Consider the following 12,072-nt stretch of genomic DNA (forward strand, 5'->3'; position numbering starts at 1 on the left):
ACTTTAACCTAAAAAATGTAGGTCTCAACATCTGAATGAAATGATTAAATTATAAATTTTTTTTTAAAATGTAGGTCTCAAAAAGACCCCAAAATAAATCTATCAAAATTTATGATCTACATAAAAGCCTATGATCACCACCGTAGCAAGTGTTCAGGGTTAACATCACCAGCAGTAAGGTACTGGTATCACCGAATCACTGGTCCAGAGGTGAGACAGGCCATCACACGTGGCACGTGCCCACACACCCATGATCTGCGCCATGAGAGCATCACGTCACAATATGACATTACACAAACCCACATTCTGGGATGTTCTACTACCAACTATTACTCTTCCAAAGTGGCAAGGTTATGAAAAATGGGGAAATTTCTTCATTTTCATAAACTTATGCTTAAATAAAACGTTAACATCAGAAAAAGCTGTATATACAGGGGACACCATGTACTAGCCTTGCAAGTCTTCTGTAACTTTTAAAATTATTTCAGAAAAAAGGAAAGAAAGAAAGAAAACCAAAACCATTTGTCAGGACTTCTTCCTGCTCAGGGAAAACAGACTGGCAAATAACTGATGTGCTACATAATTCTATGCTGAGGTTTTTATAAGTATTTTAAAAGGCTGATTAACAGACCTATAAAGTGAATATTTAGATGACACCAGTGGTAACTGTGGCTTATTATTCTGGCACATTATATTTTGCTCTTAATTCAAGTTACCCAGGTTGTTAGACGGAGAAGGTAATGGCAGCCCACTCCAGTATTCTTGCCTGGAAAATCCCACGGACGGAGGAGCCTGATGGGCTACAGTCCATGGGGTCGCTGAGAGTCGGAGACGACTGAGCGACTTCACTTTCACTTTTCACTTTCATGCAATGGAGAAGGAAATGGCAACCCACTCCAGTGTTCTTGCCTGGAGAATCCCAGGGACGGGGGAGCCTGGTGGGCTGCCGTCTATGGGGTTGCACAGAGTCGGACACGATTGAAGTGACTTAGCAGCAGCAGCAGGTTGTCAGAAAAAAAAAATTAAAGAATTAACTGATTTTATAATTGTGGCATTCAATTTCCAAGGTAAGTAATGGTGACCATTAGTAAAATTTGAAAACCAATCTGATATTTATGTTTCAAGGAATGTTCTCTTTGTAGATATGGGTATTGGTTGCACAGGTTTTTGCAATATATTCTTTAAACTATGTTTAGAAAAGTGTTGAACACTCTTGTAAATGAATGCTCTACAATAACAACAACAACAGTTTCAACAAATAATTAGTAAAACTTAAAGGACACTAACATTCACTAGTACTTTATACTGCTAAACAGAAGTTATTTTAAAAAACTTACTCTCTAGTTCTTCTTTTTCAAACTTGGTGTTCACAGTTGAGCTGGTTTTGCCAAGATCCACAACAGCTTCTTCATCAGGACCCTAAAAAGAAATGATTCGCATTCATTCATGAAATCAACATACACTGAGGGCCTACTGCTAGGCGTGTTATTTGAGATGGCCAGAAATATGTAACAGAGGACCTTCCTGTCAAAGAACTGAATTCATACTATGGCTAACTATATTCTTTTAAAAGTATGTTTACAGGCTTTTTTTTTTTTTTTAATCCACAGAAGACCATCTAAAGTCTAATGGAAAGACCTGAAATGACAAAGATTTTCTGGGCTTCCATGGAAATTACTAAGTAACTGGTATACATATTCACTTCAGTGGAACGACTCTCAGAAATTAGAAGTTAATCAGAAATTACAGAGAATCGGGATTGAGGGAAACCCTTAGATATCAATATAGAACACTTTTTTTTTTTTTTTTTTGCTTTTAGGTATTCTAAACAGAAAGAATCCCACTTAACTCACCTATATTAGATACTGGATACTGGATTATGGTTAAATGTACAATGGTCAAAAGTAAGTCCACAGACTTAACATGTTTCACTTTCAATCGTAAATTACCAAGAACCAAAGTTATAAGAACTTTTTATTTGTCTACAAAGGAAAAGTCACCTCAAAATTTAACCTCTAAGGTCAGTCCACCTTTGAGTTCTGAACAGTTTTGTTCCACTTTTCTGCTCAACAAAAACACTAACCGTATTTACTGTAATACATTACACAGAGTATTTTTAAAAGGAAATTTTAGCTTTAATGCTGCTTCTCGACTTCTAACTTAACTTACAAAGGAACATGATAGACTACTCATAAACTACTTATCATGAACTCAGTATGTACAAGATTCTGTGCCACTGGCTGAAACAGATGGCAGAAGCCCCTTCCCCCCACACCTGAGCTCTGCGGCCCCCCAGACCTCCCGGCACAGCTCCTGAGGGCCACAGTGCACCCCCACTCCACGGCCCCCCAGACCTCCCGGCACAGCTCCTGAGGCCTGCAGTGCACCCCCACTCCACGGCCCCCCCAAACCTCCCGGCACAGCTCCTGAGGCCTGAGGGCGTCACAGTGCACCCCCACCCCCCCCCCCAAACCTCCCGGCACAGCTCCTGAGGGCCACAGTGCACCCCCACTCACCGGCCCCCCAGACCTCCCGGCACAGCCCCTGCTCCCGGCCACAGCCCCCGAGGCCTCCCGGCACAGCTCCTGAGGGCCACAGTGCAGAGGCCTGCAGTGCTCCCGCCTCCACGGCCCCCCAGACCCCGGCACACTGAGGGCCACAGGCACCCCCACTCCCCCGCCCCCCCAACCTCCCGGGCTCCTGGGCTCCTGAGCACAGCCCCCAGACCTCCGGCACAGCTCCTGAGGGCCACAGTAGCACCCCCACAGCTCCTCCACGGCCCCCAACGGCCTCCCGGCACAGCCCTGAACTTCACCGTAGCACCTCAGGGAAATCTGCTCAACCTTAGGTAACAGAGACTGGAGGATACACTCAAGTTTTGAAAAGGCAGACAAAGATTCTGAGGGAGAACTGACTGATGTCATAAAGGCCTGTCTGAACTTCGAGCGTGACCTGGATCCCTTCACGGAGAATGCACGTGTGTAGTACACAGGAATCCAGAAAACAGAACCTCATTCAGCACAGACCCACACTGGAGAGACCCCGTCCCACAGCACCTCTGTCAGAGGATCAAAGCAAGAGACAAAGGAAGTAAAAGGATGTCCAGAAAGGGCCAAAAAGCCAGAAAGGAGCAGAAAGGAGCCGGGTGCAATTAAGAGGGCAATGAGCAGGAGGAAGATGGGCACCAGGAAATGGACAATGTTTCTGTTCAGACAAAATTAGAGCACTACACTCCTCCCGGGCTTCCCTGGTAGCTCGGCTGGTAAAGAATCCGCCTGGGATGCAGGAGACCCCAGTTCAATTCCTGAGAGGGGAAGATCAGCTGGAGAGGGGATAGACTACCCACCCTAGTATTCTTGGACTTTCCTGTGGCTCAGATGGTAAAGAATCTGCCTGCAATGCGGCAGACCGGGGTTCGATCTCTGGGTCAGGGAGATCCCGTGGAGAAGGGCATGGCAACCCACCCCAGTATTCTTCCTGGAGAATGCCCATGGACAGAGGAGCCTGGCAGGCTACAGCCCATGGGGTCGCAGAGTCCAACCAGACTGAGTGATTAAGTACAGCACATACCTCCCAAAGCAGGAGGGTTGGTAAAAAAGCTTTCAAGAAGGAAATAAGTAATCTGTTCTCTCTAAAGGTTCTTAAGCTTTAAATGATAACTTTGTAGGCAAGAGAGGCGAATGAATATAAGAGAACTGAATAAAAATAAAATAATATTAATTACAACCCTGTTAGTATTCCACTTACTATTAGTTTCCCAGAAGAAAGTTACTTTACCCATCAGATTATATTTTTCAAGTTCCACAGGAAGACAAGCTCCCAACCATCCCCATGGCCCTTGTGGCTATTCCAACTGCCCTGCGCCTCCTCTCCACTTAGAACAACAGATCAGAAGGACACATCACACAGTCAGCTTCTCATCACTTTCCATGTCCAAGCATCACTGGAAGGATCAAAGTGTTTCAGAAAGGAGCAAAACTGGAGTTTGCTTGGATAAAATGATCTTTCAAGGTCTCTTCCAACTCTTGACCTTAAAATATCTTACTTTGGGGAATAGCTTTTTTTTCAGGGCATACAAAGTAAATTCATACATAACTATTTCCTGGCTATCTAAACTCTCAGTGTCCTAATTCTCATATCTTAAAACTCAGGAACTGAATCAATTTGATTAAATTTTCAAATAAATTCGCTGCTATCCAAACCCTCACTATTTGCTACTCAAAACTCAGAAACAGACACAGTGTATTAGGAAAAGCAGATCTCAATATCCAAACTGAATTTCTGGAGAGAGGCTAGATATCCCAACTGCAGAATCAAACAAACCTGGATATCAGGGAGGTATATGACTCTAAGGACTGGGATCAATTCAATACATGACACTCGTAAGTTAAATAACTTGCTAAGGCTTTGTATGTAAAGAATTGGGTGGCAGGCCGTGTAGACCATGATACATTTTCATGTAAAGAACTAAGAAAGAAGACTGTATTTGTGATTAAACTAACTTAGAGCAGCCACACTCTAGAAATGAGCAGAGGCTAAAGCAGGAAACACATACAAGAATAAAGAACTAATAAATCATCCATCCATTAAGCACGTCACACTCATGAAACCTTTAAGTTCCCTTCAATGAGTTCATGCAATGTAGTCACTAAGCATGTAGGGAGATACAGAAAAAGAAGCCACGGCTATTAACCAAAAGACACGGGTTGTGTGATCCAAGAGGTAGCAAGCACTCTGTGTATTCTAAGAGGATTAACTGCTCCCATTCCAAACTTCCATTTCACAGGAACAACTGCCAAGGAAGCAAAACAATACACTTTTTCTCTCATCCCTAACAACAATAATAACCTCTCATTTCTATCAAAGATGGATTACATGTTTAGATATACTACTAATAATTAGCTAACACAGAAACAGCTGAGGCTGGGCAAGCTTACAGTATTTATTTATTTAAAATACGCATATTCTTTGACCTCTAAACATCTATCATGGAAAAATACTGCCACGTGTGAAAAAGGGGGCATGTAACACAGAGAATGTCTGAAAACTCATCTTCTCACAGCTCACCCACTTTGCTTTCCTTAGACTCTGTGAAGCCTTGAGTAAGCAACTGGAAGCCAAGTGAGAATATTATTTTATTGTTAATGTTTGGGTTTTCAATGAGAATGCTTTCACAGGTAACTTGTAAAATAAAGTTAAAATTTTTGAGGTCTGGAAAAATTACAACACTTACCACTGTTAAAAAAAAAAAAACAACAGGGAGCAGGTATCTGTATTTCTCCCTTCCCTTAAAAACATTATCTCCTTTCCAACAACTGTGAAACATAAGTCAGAAAGGCAGTTTGTTATAAAGGCAAATATTAAGTAGGCACACACACTGCCTATCTCAACACAGTACAAGTAATTCAACAAAATAAGCAGGGTCCAGGGACCTTCCTGGTGGTCCAGTGGCTAAGACTGCGCCCCCGGTACAGGGGCCCCGGCTCTGTCCCTGGTTGGGGACCTAGAGCTCACACACCACAAGGAAAATATCGCATGCTGCGGTGAGGATCAAAGATCCCACATGCCACAACCAAGACCCGGTGCAGCCAAATAAATAAACCAATAAAACTGCTTAAAAAATGCAGGGTGCACATGGCTATATCTTAAAATCCCTCAGAATGAAGTCATTGATATTTCACGGTAGAAATGCATTTCTGAAACAATATACTGCATTTTAAATTCTACCATTTTAGGATAATGCTTTAAGCCATATTTCTAAACACGGATTAAGTTACTATACCATACGAAGTACAATTTTATTTCGCTCCTTTTAAAAATATATACAAATAATGCATGTAAATAGCAAATATTTGAAAGGTTAAACGTCAAGCCACTGACACTGTCACACGGGTGCTGGGGAAGCAGAAACAGACAATCCTGGAGTGTTTACTTTTCCATTACAATAAACATGAAATTCTGGTAATTTTTAAAAAGAATAAATTCAAGTTTCAATTTAACATATCAGTTACTTTTAAATCTGCATCTAGGAAAAGAACTCTTCTTCATTTTTTAACTTCAAGAACATAGTGGAAAACTAAAAATAGCAAAAGCCAAGAGCCACCTCGACATCAAAATGTTTTCATTCTTAACCTCAGACGAGTAAGCCACACAAGCCAGTCCTTATAAAGCCTGCCTAGAATGAAACAAATCCAAGGCACTGGGAAAGCTCAAATAAATGAAAAATAAAAAAGGCACCCTTAATAAGTGTATCAATGCAAGCTTGTCTGACTCTAATCTTAAGAAAATTATTTTGCCATGGCTTCAAGTTTTTATTTATAAAATAAGGTAATTATTCAGAATATATCTACTCTATAATATAGAAGAAAACTTTAAGCTTTAAGAATTATCCACATAAGATCACACAGAAAGTTTAAATTCTCTGTATATGAAATGACATAGGTACAAGGTTACTTACTACAGCTTGTAACTGGAAAACACTGGAAAGCATCCCCAGGGTCCCTGCAAAGAGGAATGGCAATGCCCCAATCGGAATCCCGAGCTGCTAAAAAGTGAAGACACTCTGCACTGACATGAAGAACATTTACCACCCGTTATAAGTGACACACACAAGGCAGAGACTGCATGTACAGCTCGCTGTCACACTTCCTGTGCAGGAAGTCCCCAGAAGAGGACTGTCTGAATATACACGACGACCGCTGAAAGGACAGACAAGCAAACGGCAAAAGCGGTTACCTCTGGCAGGAAGAGTAGACTCTGAACTTACTGGGGTTTGTTTTCATTTTTTTATTGCTTTGATTTATTTTAGCCACGTGAATACAGAGGCAGACTGAAATGTGCAATCTTCTGAAAGCCAGGTCACGTACGTACCTCGCCCTCGTCTACAAGCATCACTCGCCCCAGAAGGAACTGTGAGGCAAGGCGCCACGCAAACGTGCCAGGCACAGGGCACAGCCGCACAAGAGCCCGCACTTCACTGAATCACAGTGAAGAAACCAAACACGCCCTCTCACTGGCCCCATGGCTTTAAAACTAGATTAATTAGAAAGACTTAACAATTACAGAAACAAGTATCTATTATGATGTGAAGATTCGGCATGTATCCTGAAATAGTATTACGACCGTCTAGGGGAATTATTCATAGAAAGTACGTTCCTAAGTACCTAGGATGAAATGCCAAGAGAAGGCAAGTAACTCTCACGAGGATCTAGAACTGTATTAGTCAGGGAATTTTCAGAATTTATGCCATCTTATAAACTCAGACACACCGAGAGGGCTTGTTGAAATTCAGCTTCCTGTGCCTAGTCTTGGAGATGCTGACCCAGTGGTTTAGGTGGAGCCCAATCATCCATCCATGTTTTCCAGTCTGCCCACCACATCCCTGGTCACGTTACAGACCTCTGCTGCTGCTGCTGCTGCTAAGTCACTTCAGTCGTGTACAACTCTGTGCGACCCCATAGATGGCAGCCCACCAGGCTCCCCCGTCCCTGGGATTCTTCAGGCAAGAACACTGGAGTGGGTTGCCATTTCCTTCTCCAATGCATGAAGGTGAAGTTGCTCAGTCGTGTCCAACTCTTCATGACCCCATGGACTGCAGCCTACAAGGCTCCTCCGTCCATGGGATTTTCCAGGCAAGAGTACGGGAGTGGGGTGCCACTGCCTTCTCCGTTACAGACCTCAGCCTCGCATATTTCAATCGTTCTGCGACAGAAGCTGCTTCCTGCCCTCAACCACTTTAGGAGACTTTATAGGGACCACTCTCACTTCATTCACACTGTTTTCATCCTTCAGAAAAGGAAACATACATTTCAATTCATAAGAAAACAGTGAAGTTACTATATACTCTGTATTACAAGCAACTCTAAATCTGTTAAGTAGTGCTCTAAAGGCTGATTTGTATTTCAGAATATTTTCCCAGGATTCCTAGGGCAATCTATCAAAGTATATATAAATAGTAATGATGTCCTACAAAACGCAAGTGTCTTCCAAATATTCCCAAACTTATCCCACCCATCACCAAGAGTTGAACTTAATATTTAAAAAACTTTAAATTTATGGGCAAAAACCTTAAGAGTAAGCTAATAATCTTTCTTAATCTAAAGGGGGGAAACCATCAATGATTGCTATTTCACAAAATAAAAAGCCAAATAATGATATTCATAGTTTCTCAAGAATTCACTTGGCATTTTTGATTAATGCATTACTCTAAAATAAGTGGAAGAGGAGTAAAAGGTATATGGAAAGTTAAAGTAATTTAAAATGGCAAATTTTAAACTCAGGCAATCACATGATTCCCACAGAAAAAATTTTGAAGCCCTGAAAAAAATGCTTTGTCAACAGACAGAGGAGGAAGTGAGTAGATTCCGACACTAGAACAAAGCTTCAGAAAATTTTATTTCAAACACATACCATGATTAACACTAAAGACAATCTGAGCTTTAAGGAAAGTTACAAAGGAAAAAAGTGAAGAGGTCAAAGAATGTAAGAGCAAGAGAACTCAAAGAGGTGTGGGGCATAAAAGTTGGCAAGTGACGGCCTCCAATAATAAAGGAGATTGTTAGTAGATACTTCGTTGTCAGAAACTTCAGTACAAAGCACAAGAGTCACAGACAGATGGAAAGCCTCCCTAGGGTCTATCTGAAATTATAAATCACAAATACTTATGGCACTGTAGCTATGAGGAGATCCTCATTCCAGTTCTACTTCAGCACACACACCAAAAACACACAGAAACCACTTACTTTGGGCTACCAAGCACATATGCGTGCTAAGTTGCTCAGTCCTGTCTGACTCTTTGCAACCCCATGGACTGTAGCCCACCAGGCTCCTCTGTCCATGGGATTCTCCAGGCAAGAGGACTGGAGTGGGTTGCCATGCCCTCCTCCAGGGGATCTTCCCGACCCAGGGATTAAACCCACATCTCTGATGTCTCCTGCGTTGGCAGACGGGTTCTTTACCACTAGCGCCACCTGGGGAGCCCACTAAGTATACATAAATTAACAGAAATGAGAATGCTATGGTATGCTATGCTAAGTCGCTTCAGTCATGTCCAACTCTGTGCGACCCCAGAGACGGCAGCCCACCAGGCTCCCCTGTCCCCGGGATTCTCCAGGCAAAAATACTGGAGTGGGTTGCCATTTCCTTCTCCAATGCATGAAAGTGAAAAGTAAAAGTGAAGTCACTCAGTCGTGTCTGACTCTTAGCGACCCCATGGACTGCAGCCCACCAGGCTCCTCCGTCCATGGGATTTTCCAGGCAAGAGTACTGGAGTGGGGTGCCATTGCCTTCTCCCAGAAATGAGAATAATAAAATCTAACTCTGAAATGGGCTTTTAAAAAAACTACGTCAACTCCATCAATAATTAAGATGTACAGAAAACAAGCAGGAAGGAAAATACGTGCGCGACGGCCCAGAGAATGGGGCCGCAGCAGGTGCAGCAGGTACTCCGTCAACATCACCCAGCTTTGGTCAGCCAGGGGTTATCGTTAGCCAGGCATTTTTAGAATTTCACTGGATTTTTTTCACTGAAAAATCAACAGGAAAGAGCCAGGAAACCCCTCACAAATACGGTCTATTTGCCTACCCTTTCCCTCGTTATTAACTCTGACCCCATGGATCTGATAGAAAACATAACAGAGAGGTCTCATTTCCTTAAATAATGACTAGGAGCCTGGATTCATCCATTTATTCAAAAAATGCATACTGAGTGGACACTATGTGCCCAAGCATCATTCCAGATACTGGGGCTACATCAGTGAATCAAAACCTGTAATATAATCAAATTGCCAGCTTATCAATTAATTTACGGGGGAGGGGGCTCCCCATGATAAGACATCAAGGGGTGAGTGAATTATCTTCTCCATTCCAGGCCTTACACAGGTATGGATGGGGGCGTACTTTTCCAGTTCAATCTTCTCGTTTTACACACACACAAAGCTTAAGGGACTTGTGGTTCTTTAGCCAGGAGACAACAGCACAAGGTCACTATTATACAGGCCGAGAACACACAGTGCTCCTTTACAGTATTTATGAAAACATGTAATGACATGTTTATGTAACTAGTTGCCTAACTTTTCCAGTCTAAACAATCAGCTCCAAGCAGAAGGGAATCGAGTCTGTTCCACTTACCGCTGTCTGCTCAGCACCAAGCAGGGCCTGCCCTTGGTTAAATGCATTGACTGCTGAGTGTGTTCCAAAGGACAAGACACTGGGCTGAAAAATTTACATGGGATACACCTCCTTGTGAGCACAATTAACGGTCAAACATAGAAAGGCACTCAATAGTGTGGAATTTAATCAATCAGTTTACAAACAAAAAAGCCCAGCATTAACCCATTATAAAATCAAACGTCAATTTACAAGTAGGAATGCCCAGCAACATCAAACAAAACTAAGCATTGTATCAAACACATCTTACTATTACCTCTCATAGTTACTAAGGCAAAATCCACAATTTGTACTGTTTTGGTCAAATGATCAAAAATGAGATTTTTAACAAAATGTCAAAGGCATAAAATTGAGGAAAGGGAATGCTAAAAGGTTATTTAACAATACAGTTGTAGACTCGGCCTATTTCCTCTTTTGATGCCTGAGGGTTACAAAATCCACTATTACAACAGCATTAGACGATCCCCATCACAAAGTGAATTACTGTAAGACAGATGGCTAGAGCCCAAAAGGGAACACCTCCCATAAAGTATGATTATTAACCATGGAGAGCAATTTCAGAATTATCAAATACTTCAGCTTAGCTTCAAAACATATTTAACCATTAAGACAAAGTAATTTCTTTCCTAATACCTTAGCCATATAAAACCGCTTAAAGCCTCATTCAAGTAATACCAACTAATCAAAAATATATATTTTACAGAATAATTAATAAAACTGCTACAACACTGCAAGGATTAACTTTTCAGCAGATGACTTGCACAGCCAAAGACACAGAGGATGATGATCACTATTCTAAGCCAGTGCTAATAATAATAAGCCTGACATTTCTTCTAGCTTCACTATTACACTCTGAAAGATTCAAACTGGTTTGTAAGTAACACACAAGATCATAAGTAGGTACATACAAGTAACTTCTTCAGGCGAAATCTTTCCATAGTGGTAGGTAAACACCTCGTTTCTGATAGCGTACTACAGCAGTCCCTCGCAGAGCCCGGGGCGGTGAGGACGTACCTGATTTAGGTCACTGTGCTTTGCACAAATCAACCCTCTAAGTTGCTTTCATGCTGCAGCCAATCACCGTCCTCTAAGTCACCTAATCTTCCTGCTAATGACTGCAGCTCACACAGGGTCAGAGCGTAAGAGATCTGCCAGGTAATAAACACACGCAGCTATAACTGAAAATACCGAAAGAGGAATGCAGCAACCAGCTTTCAACATCAACCTTTCTACATTAGTTAAAAAGAGAGCATACGCTGATGCTATATGGAATGGGGGTATGCGTGTTCACGCGTGTTTTAGAGAATTAATTTTCAACAACATAGTTAAATCTAACTCTTAATTTCATCTAATTTTCAGGAAAGATCCAAATATGTTTTCACCTGAAGAGAGTTTTGCCTCTTCACCATTACTGTATTTATACCAACTTACTGTAATCATATATTAATAATAGGAATAATAAATCCTATTGTGGCTTTAATTATCATTTTACCCCCAAATTGAATATTCATAAGGATAACAGCTAAAAGCAGCACCCCTCGGACCTTCAGACTCAAGCTCTCTTCCCACCCACAAAAAGTGCTCCCTCTAGGATCTAAGCACTTCATCTCCCTGCATGGTGCGTGTCTTACTGCGCTGGGTGACAGGAGCCCTCAGCTCAGGGACACGGGTAGAAGAAGGGGAGGGAGAGAAATAAGCAGCTTAAGAGGCCTCAGGAGAAAAGGAGGAATTAGGTGCACATATATTTTTAACTTCCCAAATTGCAGAACAAAATGTTATTTTTCCTCAAAAAACAGAAGAACCATTTCTGCAATATGTTACCTGTTATGATGCTATCCTGGGCACTACTAAACCAATATTGAAATTAAAAGTTTTAAATCAGGTTTTACAGGTTAAAGAGAAAAG

General features: G+C 41.8%; 1 protein-coding gene across 6 annotated transcripts in view; it reads right to left on the minus strand.

Moving 5' to 3' along the window:
- SLC4A7 (solute carrier family 4 member 7) overlaps positions 1–12,072 on the minus strand; it is a 124,643-nt gene that overhangs the window by 81,491 nt on the left and 31,080 nt on the right. For 4 of the 6 annotated variants that reach the window (XR_009732385.1, XM_061395700.1, XM_061395697.1 and 1 more), the window contains exon 2: positions 1,338–1,419. Coding sequence is in view for 4 of the 6 variants with exons in the window: in XM_061395700.1 (XP_061251684.1) it covers positions 1,338–1,419 (82 nt within the window). In the remaining 2 variants the exon portion in view is untranslated. Of the gene's footprint in view, positions 1–1,337; positions 1,420–11,075; positions 11,176–12,072 lie in introns of those variants that run through there. The other 2 variants (XM_061395702.1, XM_061395701.1) reach the window with 1 other exon arrangement.

This window comes from Bos javanicus, chromosome 22, assembly GCF_032452875.1.
Source record: "Bos javanicus breed banteng chromosome 22, ARS-OSU_banteng_1.0, whole genome shotgun sequence".
Classification (NCBI taxonomy): domain Eukaryota; kingdom Metazoa; phylum Chordata; class Mammalia; order Artiodactyla; family Bovidae; genus Bos; species Bos javanicus.